The sequence below is a fragment of the Rhea americana genome, unplaced genomic scaffold, assembly GCF_003343005.1.
Source record: "Rhea americana isolate MKP2758 unplaced genomic scaffold, rheAme1 scaffold_18, whole genome shotgun sequence".
NCBI lineage: Eukaryota > Metazoa > Chordata > Aves > Rheiformes > Rheidae > Rhea > Rhea americana.
Window position 1 is genome coordinate 6191395 of NW_028185927.1, and position 16148 is coordinate 6207542.

The 16148-nt window shown below is 34.6% G+C and overlaps 1 protein-coding gene across 1 annotated transcript in view; it reads left to right on the top strand.

Moving 5' to 3' along the window:
• The window catches only part of MIPOL1 (mirror-image polydactyly 1), a 189430-nt gene that overhangs the window by 48453 nt on the left and 124829 nt on the right, over positions 1 to 16148 (top strand). Inside the window, exons 5-7 of the mRNA XM_085301717.1 lie at positions 649 to 784; positions 3166 to 3271; positions 15468 to 15597. Of these exons, the coding sequence (XP_085157843.1) occupies positions 649 to 784; positions 3166 to 3271; positions 15468 to 15597 (372 nt within the window). The remainder of the gene's footprint in view (positions 1 to 648; positions 785 to 3165; positions 3272 to 15467; positions 15598 to 16148) is intronic.

Here is a 16148-nt window from a genome sequence, read left to right on the forward strand (position 1 = left end):
TTTTAATGTCATTTTCTTAGACTAGTAAATTAATTTTTTTAATCAGGAGGGGATTTCTTCACGGTTGTTGCCAGCACAACAGTCAATGTATCCATTAATAGCAAGATCTTTGTTACAAAGTTTCAATAGGTAAATCATCCTTCTTCCTTACAAAAATACCTRTTTAAATATGGCCTTATTTTCACTTGTCTATAGCTAAACGAATAATGTTAAAACTCTGTGAGTGATGTCAAGTAAGGAACTTGCAAGGTCAAAAACATTTAGAGATTTCTGTGTTTTTCATTCCACGTAGTAGTCCATCTTCCTGAAGAATTTGATTAAAAAAAAAATTTTTACTTTCTTCAAAACAAAGCCCCCTGACCATCTATTTGATCCTCAATTGTTTCATTATTTTGTCATTCAAGGGTAAGCCAAAGCTTTTAATATTTGCTTCCTTTAAGTATTCTCTGTTTATAGGCTTCGTAGCCAAATTTATATTCATCTGTCTTATACCTTAGAATTATAGTATGTTTGTTTACTATTTTTGATTTACAGATTACTTCAGAATTATGGATTTTAATCATATTTTGTAAATTACTTGCATTTTTCATTTGTGAAGAAAAAATTTTGCTGCTTTTTTCTTTCTTTTTTTTTTCCTTCTAAAAACAGCTCTGTAGAAAGAAAGGATGACAGGATGTTCCCTGACTTTATATCCTCATGGAAAGATGCTGCAGACTTAGGTAGAAAGACAGAAACTGCATTCCTTTTGAAAGAATTGGACACTCTAAGGGCCAAAAATACAAAGGTACAATCGAGATATCATGTCACAGTATTTGCTTTTTTATTGTTGTATTACAAAACTTACATTTTAAACTGTTCCTAATTTAGTTTGATTACTTACTTTAGTGCACTAATCAATAGCTTTCTTGTCATTTTGAATTTGTAGTATTTGTTTAAGAACTGCTTCTGTGGAAGTAAAAAAAATCTTTCATCCTACCCTTTGACCTTTTTAATCAGTGGCATCAGTTCCTGCATCGTAGATGAAGAACAAGTGAATCATTGGCAAATAACTTCAAAGCCATTCTTTTAGAGAGAACTGATTTTTCCATAATACCTCTGAAGAAAGCAGAAATGGTTTGGAAATGGTAGACCAACTGAAATTAAAGGAAAGGTTTTCATTAGCTTGAAAAAACTTTTGGATCAAAGTCTACAGTGAAATAGTTRCATAGCATAATAAATGTATTTACGATAAAATAGTAATTTGTAGTAATGACTGGAATCACAATCACAATCATGTTACTATCCAAATTGGATCCAAAGCTATCCAAATTGGGAATTCACATAATCAACACAAAAACAATGGTAATTCATAAAAAATTGTATGTTCGTATATTTTTGACRAAAGAGACATTTTGCTTTAATATAGTATTTTCATAGAATGGTCAGAAAGCTGCAACCCGTAAGTGCTTAGATGTAAATGAAATCTTGAGAGATGATACTAAATGCTTGTTAAGAGGGGAAAGCCTACTGTTCTATTACTTGCTTGTTGCTTGTAAGAAATATCATCAAAGTCCTTTGAGGCCTAGTCCTGAAAACGTAATGGACTGTGATGGCAAACTGAGACAATTCGTATATAAAATCATGGATATATGTTTTAGTATAAAAAGTTATGGTTATAGGGTTAAGACATCAAATTTGTCAACACCTGTTTTATTTCCTTTTCTTTTTAATCAAACTTTCATTGTTACATATAGTTCTGGTGACTAATTTCTATCTTGCAGTTCCCTCCTTATCATATTGATCCGTATTTTGTCATTTATGTCCCAGAAACCCTCTGTTCATTTAAACCACTATACATTTTTTAATCCCAAACTTTAATATCTGTTTACCATCTCCTTTGTACTTTCTTTCATGCTTAATTTAGCCTCAGACTAGAAATAAAGGTATAATGATTCTATGATCTATTTTTGCCTATTTCTGGTGTGTTAGGATGCGTTAGTCCATCATGTATTCAGTTGARAGTAGCATGTATCTTCTTAATGACTGCTTTGGTTTAACTCTGTTAGCCTTCTGTTTTTAGCAGAATAATCTCCCTGAGATTTTTTCCTCTCTGCAAGTTGAATTTCTTATGCTAAGATAGTAATTGGTTCTGAARCTGACTTTTTACCAGAAGAATGCTCAGTTTGTATTTTGAGTGCGATTTGAATTTGTTTAGCCTCTGCTACACCCTTGTCTCCATAGCGCTTTCCAAATAATGAAGACGGGGGCTTCAGCTTTTCTAGTGTAATGGTTTCTAATACAGTGGCATGGTTTAAATGATGAAATTTTGACATAGTTTGAAACTTACTTTCAAGAGCATACTTCATCTGTTTCATTAAACATGCCACATGAGATGGCCAAGCAGTTCATGACAACTTTTACAGCTGTTGAATATAAATAAAAAKTAAAGCAAAGGCCGATATTTCATGAATAGAAGCTCTTGCTTCTATGTATGTGGTCCATATAATGAATCTGTTCTTGTTGAGGGGAGGAAAAATCTGCCCTACTTGAACACCATGTTAATTTTAGCACGAGTAGCAGATGCATGTGCCTAMTCAAAGGAAAAGTCTAATCTTGCCATGAAGTTTCATTGAAGAATCAATGGCAAGCTCAGATATCAATTCAAGAATAGATTCAGTGAATTCCCAAGTAAGGTACAGGCCTTAACAGGTAAAAGACTATCCCTTGACAAGGCATATGGAAAATGATTCATTTATACCCCAGTCTCTTCAGAGATGTGATGTCAGTATTATTAGAAGGAAATAGGTAATTCATGCAGACACGCTTGAGGAACAGGGTGTATCGTTCATGCCATATAATTCTGAACTTTCTTAGTAAGAATGATCACAGATAGTGCTATCTGAAGAGAAGACTCCCAAATAAAAATAATGATAAAAATTTCTGCTTGTCTCACAAAATCATATAAAACAGTTGATTTAAATATATGTATWTATTTATTTATTTATTTATTTTTATATGTATATATTGCACCTTTTTCCTTTAAACAGATAGAATTAGTTTAACTTTGTTGTATTGCTTCCTATTTTGTCAGGAGGAGAGTTGTTATTTAATATTTTGTTGTGGTTTAAAGAGTTGATTGACTGTTTCTGTCCAATAAGAATTTCGTTGTCCATTTCTTCAATTCAGCTTCAAGATAAGCTCTCTGAAAAGGACAAGGAGCTGAAGACAATAAAACTGGACTTAGAACTGCAAGACAGAGCTACAGAAGCTAAGATTGCAGAAAAGATTGCAGGTACAGTAGGCAAGCATTTAACAGATGGCTGTATGGCTCATACAGTACTTGCGGTTGCTATATGACGTGGCCTAGTGAATGTTAGCTATATTTGCTAAAGGAGGGAAGGTTTGACTTTTTTTTTTTTTTTTTCTTTTTTTATATGTGGCTGTTTGGAGTTGCTTAGAAAATAGGTGGCTTTAACATCCTGGTACTGGTATTAGCAAGAGCTTTACCTGTATTCAAACTGATTTGGGCATTAAATGCATTGTTAACACCATGTCAATCCAATCACAAAAAGGTTGTTTGTTTTGTTGGAAGGTCCTGAACAAACAAGGGGAAATAATGATTACCAGTGCCTCTACCTTTCAACCAGCAGTTCAAATACCACTTATTGTTTTAGCTCGTTCAGAGCAATACTACCCCCTCCCTGTGTATGGAGATAGTTGCACATTCACCTCAACTAGAGACCTGCACTTTTCTTGAAAAATCTGTTCTTTTGATAGTTAATGAATTTTTATCTATTGATAGTATGTCTCAAAATGAAAGAGTTTATAGYTGAAAATGAATACCTGCTTTTATTTGTCATTAAATGTTTTTTGGGTAGAAATACAAGAATGGAAACAATTTTGTTTGTATTCTGCAGTTTCAAAAAGCTTACTAGACCAGTACTTTGGTTAKCAAGTGATTGTGTGTATCATGTACCTAGTGGATGAAAAATATTCTCAGATTTTTCTCCAAGTGTTTCAAAAAAATCAATAGGAACACATTTATAAACCCATCATATGGTTTGTTCATAACTAAACAAGGTGTGAGCAAGGTAAAATTGTGTCCTCTTAGACCCCACACAGTTCGTGTAATAGGAGTTGCTGTAGGGCATAAGACTGATACCTGTCCCCAAAATATTCATATTGAAAAGACGRGTAACTGTCATTAGGAAAATGGAGCAGAAAATAAGCTCTGTAGCTGAAGAAACAGATAGTTGGCTTTCCACTTATAACTCCATTCTCAGGAGTTTGATACTCTGTGTATATTATGGATGGAAGACAGGGTTCCTGGATATTTTGYTCTGGAAAAAGAGAAAGGAGAGACTAGATACTGTTAAATAAATAAATGAAATACAGGCATAATTTTATTCTTATTTCCTTTTATGTACATACACTATTTTCTGCGAGTTTAGAAGAAAAAAACATCTGCATTGCATATCATAGTTATATCTTGATTATCCAGCAGCTGAACTTCTATGCAAATTGTTTGGGTTGAATTCCAACTTGTGTGTTTGTTCTTGGATGTTTGCACAGTGTTTTACTTCTATGTATATATTGTAGGAATGTTGTACTCAATGAAGGTGTTCATTGCTCATTAAAACCTAGAAAAAARATACTAAATACTAAATGTGTGTCAAAATCCTATTTGGCTTTCCTTTTACGAACAGGACTGAAGTACAAATTAGTAAATTGTTTTCTCCTGTATTATTATTTAAACTTTCTAGTTATATCCTAAGCATAATATTCTCTCCGAAATAATATGACAAGAATATGGTTATGGATAATTAATGCAGCTATTCCATTAAAAAAAAGAGTAAAGTCAAATTTTAACCAGAGTTTGAATGTGTAATAAGGGTGGCCTTTCAAAAAACAAACAAACAAACAAACAAAAAAACCTTTTTTCTGCATTTACTAGTTCAGGAAGTACAACATTTTTTAAAATAAGTTGGGAGAAATGGTAACAGGCTCCTTACTATTTAAACTGTTTACAAATAGGAAGTATTGTTAATATTTTTTTTTTTTGCTTCCTGTTCTGCAGTTCTAAGAATTTTTAAATGTAGCAAACATTCTGAAACTTGGAGATCTGTGCATCTCTGTCGTAAAAGCCTTGGGGAGAGTTGTGAAGGACAGCCAAGCGGACTCAGTGTGTTTAGGGAAAATCTTTCCTCCTTGTGTTAAGTCTTTTCAGGAAACGAGAACACATACTGCTATGATTTCATGATGCTAGTTAATGTTTAATTACTGCAGTGTATAACACATGGTAGACTGAAGCTTGTAAATATGGGTGTTTGCATTTTTATTATTGCTTAGTACTGACTTTATGATAAGAAAATGACTCCACAAAATTATATTGTAAAAAACATCAGAAARGTACACCATAAAAATGTTATCTACTTTGAGGGATATTACAGTTCTATTTTAAAATGTAACCCTCTAACTGATAGGTTTTACATAAGCAAGCCTTGTGGCAAGAACAGAAAAGCTGAAGAGGAAAAGCCATTTTAAAATCGAAACTGCCTGAAAAACACAGTTTTCAGCAGCAAATAACCAAAGCTTGTTTATTATTTTTACTTCGTTCAAGGAAAGAAGAGAAGAAAAAAAGTGCAAGTTTCAGAAATGAATCATTAGAGAACAAGTAAAGAATAAAGGCAAATGAAAAGAGATGGAAGAGGGTGTTTCATAATATTTGTATTAAAAAACTCATTTTCAGAATGTCCTTATATTTCTTTTACAACAGCCTGGAAAGTGGGTCTTAGCTCTGCTTCGGGTCCTTGTCTCTGTGTCAAGTAATTAGAGCTAGGAAGAAGAAGGAATTTGCAGTTTTGGTTGCAGGCTCTTGGCCACTGGAGGCTGTTCTTAATGATCACAGTTGCCACGTGTTGCATGTCCTGCTGTTTCTTTACTATTCTTCTATTAGATTTTCTCTTATGTTAAACAATGTCAGAGAGTACCATTAGTTTCACTTCCCTCGTGAAGAGCAGAGAAAGAGGAGAGGAAGTTAAGGGAAGAGCACATCATAAAAAAGAAAAAAAAAAATGGGGCTAGGATAACATAAGGAAAAAAGGGAACGCCTGAGGTGAACAAAGCATAAAGGATGGAAAAATAAATCTTGAAATGTTGAACTGCAAACTGTTCATCTTTTCAGATGTTGAACGRTGAAGGGAATAGGTGCTTCTATGTAAGAGGAAAGGGAAGAAGGAACATGTGCTCTGAAGACAACCTGGAAAGTAGAGATGGAGGCATTGGAAAGGAGTAGTCTTCAAAAGGGCTGGCAAAGAGAGCAGATCCAATTTGGGCCAATGTAATATGTAACTTGATTTTTATCTAGCAGAAGAATAAATACATGGGTATATAGAAGCTTTTAGAGGAAGCAGCTCGTTGTGTGTAAGTGACAGTTGTAGAGCGTAGTCTACAACTACGGAAAATACCAGGGCCCTCAACTTCTGGCAGTTACTACCACCATTACAGTACCAAATACACCATAGATGACAGCACAGCCTCAGTTCTTAGTATATTTGTGATGCTATCACASTGCAGTAAATTGGGACAAAGAATAATTTTGAAGGAAATTTTTAATCAGGATCAACTTAGCAGGAAGTGGCTGAATTCCAGCTCTGCTAGGTTGGTTAGGTGTTGCACCTGGCTGAGGTCTGAGTTAGCATAYTCCAGCTACTCCCTGAAAGGCCAGGCTAATGATAGGAAATGTGGGCTGGAAAAAAGGGAAAGTAATGTTTCTAATACTCTTGTAGCCGTTACACTACTTTCAGTTTTTCAGCAGTAAAACTAAAACGAAGTACTTTTTTCCAGTCTCTTCATACAAGACCATGAGTAATTAACATTTGTGACATTTTTGAATTCTCAAATGTGGTATGGAGTTGTTCATGAACGTTATTTAAAGTTTCCTGAATTAACTTGAAAAATAAATACTGACTGCATATGCAATAGTTTGAGTAGCAAAAATGAAAACAAATACACAAGTGGCTGTTAGCTTAGAGTTAAAGTTTGATTTAACATCCCATAAAGCAAGAGGAAGTAAGTAATCTTGCCAGTAATTAACTGTGGGTGGCAATAACTTCCAGTGCAAAGGAAAAGTATTTTCTTTCTTTCTTTCTTTCTTTTTTTTTAAAGCTCACTTTAGAGTCCCTTTTTAGATGTTATTTTTCTTTCTTGCATGTCATCCATTAAAGATTAGCTGTGGAAGGTTGGAGCATGGAGAGATTATGAATGACAGAACAACTCCTGTGGAATAATAATCAGTTTTTGGTATTTAATGCTGTTTGACTTTTGCAGACACATTTCTTATTAACCTTTGGTACAAACAGAAATCCAGGTTCCTGATATCTCATGGAGAAGATGAATTCAAGATCCTCTTCCAATTAAACTGAAATAAGGCCAATATTGGGCTTTAGACAGAAGAACTCAGTCATTCCCAACCCTTGTATTTATAAACCTAAATATGAATGATAATTTACAGTTTAAATAGGTAAATGCGTATACTTTACTAACTCAGTTTTCTGTGTATAATTCATTTGTATGTGTAGTCTCCATAATTCTTAGGATTTTTGACCTATATAATATTTCATTATAAAAATCTGCTGTCTAAGAATTTTTACAAAATATGTCCTGATTAATAGCAAGATTTTTTAAATAAGTATAGAATTTTAATCCTCTGTATCAGAAGGCAGATGATTCATCTRGAGGATAGGGGAAAAAATACAATGTTGGGGGGGCTGATTAAGAATCTTTTGACTTAATTATTGATAGCTTAATTTGAAACACTGATTTTACCTTCAGATTGTCAGAATSATAGATAATCAGAAGGTAGAATGCACCTCTCTGAAGTATATATATGATGAGCTGGAATAGATTTCAAATGTAAATCATTGAGTTGTTTATGGGATGGAGGCTGTGTGTAAAAAGCAAGCCAGCATCATCTGTGTGTTTTATGAAAAGTTTGTCCCCTTTTTCCCCTCTTTTGTGGTGCTAGACTAAAAATAAGGATAAGTTCTGTGTGTGTGTTTGTGGTTGGGCAGGGGGAATTCAGGAAAATAAAGGTCTGGAAATAATGAGCTGCATGGGAAATTACAAAAAGCTTCATTTTCCTGTCAAATTAAACCTTGCGAATGTTAATACAGTGTTTATCACTTGCATAGCTCTTCTCCGAAAGTAACTATTCAGACTTTAGCAATTTATTCACTGAAAAAAGTAAAACAGCATTACAGTTTGAATTTCAGTCATCTGTGTTTAGCGTATTAGAAGCAGAGGCTTAACAGTTTTACAAGCACTGGCTTTCACAGGAACCAGCTTGGGGGTCTGTGTATAATACTCTCCCCTGTTCTTCCTCCACTTTATTTTTTTTTAATTGAATTGGGATCTGAGTACACAGAGAAAACCCTATACATAGCTGCCACTCAGCAATTTTAGCCTTTTATTAAAAACACTGTGTTAATAGCATTGGAAATGTAGGAGCGGATGAATGCTACACACTAAATATGTATAACAAACACAGAGCAGTGAAGAAGTCCAGTGTGTTTTATCAGTGTTTGTTCAGAATGCTTTATCTATGAAGTCACGTTTAGGCGTAAATGACTTGTAGTCTGTAATTCCTGGTACAGACTGGTCAAAACTACTAAGCAGCTTGCTTATGATCTTTTATCACTATTTTGCTGTTATTTTTCTRTTATAGGTCATAACTGAAAGTAAATGGCTGGTAATTTTCAAAAACCAGCTAAGGACTTGTCTGTTTCGTGGTAGAACATTTCAGCACTGTTTTTAAGTCAAGAGTCAGCCTGGAGCTCTTGATAGTTTGCCTTTAACCTGATTGAGAGCTGTGCCACGGCCTTAGGCTTTGAACATTTCCAGGGATTATCTGCATTTTGCAACATGTATGCTCAGAAATTGATTAATGACACGTTCTAGAGACTTTTGTAACAACACAGTGAATCTGTTTTTCAGTTTATTTGACTCTGAGGTTGGCTTCTTATTTTAGAATTATGAGCACAGTCATTTTATCTAATAGAAAAAGTCTCAGAGGATTTTGATTTCTAAAATAAATCGATAACAAATGCATACATGTTTGTGTATCTGTAAGGAGATCGAACGTATATCTGTATGGTTAAATAAAACAATAGTAGTGGCTGATCTGGAAATGAGGATAGTTCCCAAGTCCTCCTGTGTTTAGACAGACAAACAGCCAGCAGTGAAGGATAGAAACGGGAGAGGTGRTGAAATGAAAAACAAGTATTTGTTGTACTATTTTTCCGTATCTTCCCTGACTTCCTCACCTTCCTCTAGCTACTTTTGGGAAATCCTAATTAGGGGGGTGGGAATCTCTAAACAGCTTCAGTTAAACCACTCTACAGGAGTGCTTCAGCACAGGACTTTCATGAAAACAATGGCCGAATAAGAAGCTCATTACAGGAATCTTGAATTTTAAGTATGACTTGGCCAACCAAGTTGTTTCATGTTTCTGCTTTTCCTTTACAATAATACAAACCTTYGAAACTTAGAAAAAGAATTTTCTCCATGGTGTGGTGTTTGGGTTGTTTTTTTTTCTTTTCATGAGTTCAACCATCACTCTGGTGTTAGAACTGTATAACTATATGAAAGAGAAGTCAAATCAGGCAGCAAAAAGTTTTGGAATAATTATATTTTCAATCAATTTGGAATATTTAAGATGCTATGGGCCTTTTTTTAATAAAAACATCATCTCATTGATACATCTCATTACTGTAATGATGAGATGTTAAAATAACTTTGATTGTACTAGAATCAATGCCAAAACAAATCCCAGTTCCCTTAGAGTTCAGCTGATCCTGAATACTAAATCTTAAACTGAAGAACAGGCACTCACAGGCTGCAACAATATATCGTTGTTGACCAAAGGGAAAAAAAAAAAAACTTGCTGTGTCTTTCTCTTTCAGTAGCTGGTCATTATACCTATGGTTAGTAATGAAAACAATTAGCAAAATTTTAATTGCAGTGTTTCTTGGATAGCTTTTTTTTCAAGTTTTCAAAAAGCGATATTTCATCCCAYCTATTAATGTCAAGCACCTTACAGAATCTGTAATATTGGTATTATTTTTGTAAAACTGAATTATCCTGAAAGTCAACTGTTATAGTACTATATGATATTTACAATATATTCTGAGTAATCCTGTGGATAATGATTTTTTTTTTGTTATTGTTGTTTTAATGTCTTGCCTGTATTCAGACCTTTACTCTTTTTTTTAATGAGTAATGCTAAGTGATTTCTGCTGAGATAATGTTTTGAATCCTAATAATTTCTTCTTTATTGCCTTTCCTACTCAGTTTTTCTGTTTACGAAGATGACCTCTAGGAAATCAGCAAATAGACATTTTTTTTTTCCCCAGGAACAGTCCTTTACTCTCTTCACCCAGAGTTCTGTTGCTTGGAGAATCACGAGCCAGTGTTCAAACTAGAATGATTTCTAGCACCCCTTCTCACTACTACTGTATTTTAAAGGTAGCTGAAGTATAGAAGACAGGTTTGCCAAAAGAATAAGGTTCAGCTAAGAAAATATGTACACTACTTTGACTCAGTAAACTCATACTCGGTATGGTTCATCTTCTTCATATTTACTTTTGCCCATATTAGAAAACAATTAGCTTACTAAACAAATTTGAGTATTTGAGAAGAAAAAAATCGACTCTGAGTCTCTCCCATTTGACTAGGAATTACATGATATTTGATAAGCTTGTTTAAAAATGGACATATCCAAATATTATTGTAAACACCCAATGATTTGTTTTACCTGCAATATAAGTATTTTACTTAGTTGGCTTACATAGTAGCTAATAATATTTGTTAATGTAATTTAACTGCTGTGAACCTTTACTGAACAAATATTGAAATTTATACAAGTCAAAGAAAGAGAATCTCTAATGACTTTTGTAAAAGCTTCCATTTAATAGTTAAGGAGAAAAGTTTATATGACATACCAGATGCAATTAACAGTAGATTTTACATTTAATAAAAAGAAAGAAGCATATGTATTTGCTTTATTCATTCCATCATAATTTGCATTAGAGCTGTGGGTGTTTAATGAGCAAATTCCAGCTAAAATGCTATATTGATTTTCTAACTGAACTTTGTAATAGCTATCTACCTTACAAAAGCTCTCTGTTTACAATTGTTTTCTTTACTAAAAGCTAAAAATGTTTTAAGAGTTGATGAGTTTAGCATAATGATTCTTTTAAAATAAAGAGCTCTTTCAGACTAGGCAAGGGTTTTAGTTACAAGGAGAAAGATGTTATTAAATTATTCCAAAGCAAATAAAGTTTATACAACTAAATAGCAATGTCATAYTTGTATATATTACAATATTTATAAGCATTGGAAAAATCATTCTTTTTTCCTTAATTAAGCACTATGGGAATGAAATATAAATCTAGTCTGTCATTATGTGTATATGAATTACTAAATGACACAATTCATTTTAACTTAATACTTGACTATTCATACTTCATTTTTGTGTGTCACTTTCTTGCTTGAAACATGAGTACTATAAGAATTCCCAATTCTTGCTGGTCAGGCCTCAAGATAAACAGGATAGGGTTGGTTGGTACACTGTTGGAAGGTCTCCAAGAAAAACCTCGTAGTGTCGACCAGAGCAGTTGGTGACTAAGTAGCAGGATTACTTTTTCATTGACTCAAGCATCAAGTCAGTGCTCCAGTGTGAAACTAGTGGCTTGCTGGATATGCCATACCTGGAATGAAACTTAAGAGCATGATTTCTTACTTTCATTCATTTTCCTCTGGCATTTTTTAAGAAGCATCTGGATATTTATTACTTGTTTTAATGTGGAGGATTTTTATGTCCATCTCTTACGCATGTTTTGTTGGACACCTTATGTTTCACATACTTTTCTAAGTATGACAAAAAGTGTTTTGTGCTGTTACATTACAGCCTGGAGGTGTGTATGTTTCACTGGCTGGTGAAATTCCTTTTTTTTTTTTTTTTTTTCCCTCTCTCCTATCCCACTTTTTTGAAAAAATCTTGTGGTCTTCAATTTTGGTGAGCTGTTTACATGAATAAAGGGTGGCATTGCTTTGTTAATTGCCTTAGGATCACTAGCACTAAGGTAATGCTGAATCTCTGGAAATGCAGAGAAGTATGTTCTATGTTCTTTGCCCAACTTTGCAAGAAGTAACCCCCATAATTCCTTAATCCAGGTTTAATACTCAGATATTATTTCTCTTAATTTTTAAGTTTGGAGAACTGTGGGGGTTTTGATTTTAAGTTGTAATACAAAGCATCTCTGAATTTATTGACAGTGTGTGTGGGAGTCCGTGTTACCAAAGCAGCTTTCTGGAATTGAGCCTGACTTTTACTTGTGACTTATACATAGCTCATTCTCAATGTTGAACATTATTGTTAAAAATACCTTATTTCAGACACCTGCAATTGTGTAGTTGTAATATCCCATATAATACTAAATGAAACCTCTGTAACCTAGATTCAGGAGAAGCTGTGGCTGGTAGAGAAATCAGGTTGTTAAGCCTTCAGTTGCCCATTGAAATGAGTGAGAATGAGGTCTTTTAAGTTTTTTATTACTATATATTTCTTACGGTCACTGCCAGTATTGCTACACAGTACTAAAGTGCCTCTTTTTTGATTACCAAGTATTTTACACATTTTTCTACAGTCTCTCTAGTCTATTTTAATATAAAAAGAAAAAGCAAAAACTGATCACTGTCATTGGTATGACAGTGATGCTGCAGTTGATGTGGAACTATTGTTCAGACTTATTAACGTCCACRGTGCAGCAGATCATTGGGACATTTACACCAATGCCTTAGTTTAATAGAAGAATAAGAGGGAATAAGAGCAACTTTCCRTGCTGCGATAAGGAAGATAGAAAGTCAGAAGATGATGTGCAATCCAAGAGACCAGAAAGAAGCAGTTAGCTAGCCTGGAGACTAGTCGGCTACTGAACAATTTTAAGTGCCTTATCTATAATTATTTTAGACATTTGTGTAGTTTTTATTTCAGAAATTGCTTTCATTATGAAAATAGCATAATGCTTCCACTTGCAGCCTCATGGAAACATGAAAGTAAGCGGAAGGGTTCTCTGTTGTGTTTCTGGCATGACGCTAGATAAATTGAACTAATTTACTGAAAAAACTTTAATAAATACTTTAAGGTACAGATARATAATAATTACATAATTAAACTACTTGTGTATTGCATGCTTATCCAGACGCAGTGATTTCGCTGTAGTTACACAGTCACTCAATACTGAGTTTCTCTGCTTTTGCTACCATTGAACAACATCATAGATCTCAACAGCCTACATGGAAGTCTGGCAAGCTGAACGATGCAGCTTTCCCAGGACAGCTTTTCTTGTTTGTTCTTGTCGAGCCACTCATCTTAGCAGATACTGGACTTGTCTTCTGCAAGTACTGCTTACTTATTCCTGACTACCAAATTGTGCATTTGCAGCTGCAGAGTTGCTTTACTCATGTCTTAATCATGCCTGTTCTATGTCAAGAAATGCTTTCTTCTTGCAAATAGAGCAAGTAGATCTGCAAGAAAAAACAATTCTGTTCTTGTGAAACATACTCAAATAGAAGAGAACTAAATTGATTTTTGAGCTTTGTTTGTTTATTTTCTTGGTGCACAGTTTGTTTCATCTCCAGSCTGATCACAAGGTTTGCAGCTGCTCCGCGCATTTTTGTGAGAGGAGGGACCTACCCTTGGACTGTACTCCTGGGAATAACATGTAATCTTTCCATATCTTCTTTTGTCCTATCTGTTCTTATTGTTCAGCTTCTAGGTCCTTTGGTAGAGCTGCAAAAAATGCTGATTTACTCCTCAATAACCCTCTTCCCAGGTTAGCAAGAAAATTACTTTCCTACCTTGAGCATCTTCCAAATTCATCTCTCCAGATTCTTTTCATCTTCTCACTCATCTTACATCCCTGCTTATTAGAGCTGCTTGTGCACTGTACTGAAACTTGCTACATTTTGTATTTCCTTTTTTCCCCCTTCAGCACTGATAAAATTTATCCAGGCAGATAGTTACTACCAAAATGTGCTGCTRCTTTTATATTGTTCCATTCCCGTGAAGAACCATGAAGTTCTTCATACTGTATTACACAGAGCAACTTCTATGAAGTTTTTGTACAACAATGTACAAAGATAAGAGTAGAGAAAACGAATCCATAAGGGCAACAAAGCTGTTGTCAGGTTGCAAAAGGAACAGGAGTAGTACAGGCTCTAGGCTGAAGTGTACAGGAAGCATTTTTTTGAGGTTGTAACTTAATCGTTTCATCTTAGTTTAGGGAAGGGCATAAAATTTTGAAGAAATAAGCCCAGCAGTAATAGCTTGATGTAAAAGATTCTTTAGAAGAGTGGTAAAAATAGCCAAAATTTGGTAGAAACTAGAGCCTGGTATTAGGAGATTCTGTGGCTAGCGGACTAGTCTAGCCACACTAGCCACTCCCTAAAAAGGGAGTGCGGAGAATTCTGGACCTTGGAGACCTAATTCTTGGCTTAATGTTTTTGGAGATGCCAGTGAYAACCAGAGAGGATGTCAGACAGTCATCTGTCTTGGAATGACAGCAGACTCACTACAGAATCCTGAAAGTCCCAGAAGTTTTGACTGTAGGCTTTATGATGACTATRAGGAGAGATTTACAGTATTAGAGAGGAAAATAATGAAAGTATGAATAAAGATTTTAGTGGAGGCAGGGTCGAGGTAAGGATTCTGGCAATGTTCCAGAGGTGGTGTTAGGCGTATTGACAGGGGAGATGCAGGAAGAAAACGTAAGCTTAGGATGAGGAATGACTTGAAGGTGTTAGTTTGTTTCCAAAAGATAGACAGTAAATCTTAGTTTATTGGCACCTAATGCTCCAAGGTCCATGTATGCTGTAACAGATAATATAGCAGTATATTACACAATAAAGACTTGACAGCAAAGGAGAGATGCCAGCCTTGCCACTCTTGTGATACTAGAGATAGACATGCCATGAAAATATTAGATTGAGTTAGTGTGCCACCTTTATAGGAAGTAATGTGATGATAAAAGTAGTTATAATGGATCTTTACTCTTAATTCTGTGTCCTGTAGAAAAAGAAACCTACTAGTGTCTCATATGATTCTGAGCTTTAAAAATTACTTTTCCATGAAGCAAGGATTCAAAGCAGAATGCAAAACACTACCTTGTCTTGCGTCATTATACAGGCTTGAATTTGAAAACCTTTAGTATTATTTTCATTCCTTAAGTTATTAGTTATAGAAGTCAGTGGCAAGTTAATAATGTGTGAAAGAGCGGTGCAAACTTTATCCACAGGATCCAAGGTCAGGAGAAAAATGTTGATTTTAGATGATGCTGGCAAAGGCACACATAAGGTATACCTAATAGTTTGAACCTGTCTTCCTCTGTCGAAATGGTTATTTGGTCAACACACTGGTTATTTTGCAGCTCTGGTGGAAGAAGTTTATTCTGCTCAACGGGAACGTGATGAGGCTGTCATGGCAAGGCTTAGATTAGCTAATGAAGAGAGAGATGAAGCATTTCTACGAGTGCGGCATTTAGAGCAGTCTCTCAAAGAGTAAGTATGCATTTCCTGCTCTGTGCAAAAAGATTGTTGTGTCAGACTTTGACTTTCATAAACTGCTCAACAACGTTTGGGTTGTAAATCAGCATGAACTTCTCTGTGAGGAAATATGAAGCTAGTGCTAGTATTATGGGGTTTCTTTGTTTTTTTTTTTTGTTTGTTTGTTTGTTAGCAAGCCTGTGAGACTATATTTTTCTCTGGAGACTGAGAGCAAGGTGAATGACTGATTACCAAAATAAATAAATAAATAAAAGCTTTGGTATTGATCTATTCAGGGATAAATCAGGGGAATGTGACATTTCAAATGGGGATCTTTTGACATGGAGTACCAGGATGTCAGTCAGAAGTTGCACTATATAGGAAATCAATCAACTCTTTGAGCCCACCAGACATTTCCTTCAGCAAAATTTCTGCTAATTATGTGGGTGATGTAGTAAAAATACATTTTTATGTTTAGTGCAGGAGCAGTTGGTAAGGCAAGAAGGCTATAATTAATACTCTGAAAGTTCAGAATTACTGTGTTATCACAGGAAGACAGAAACAGG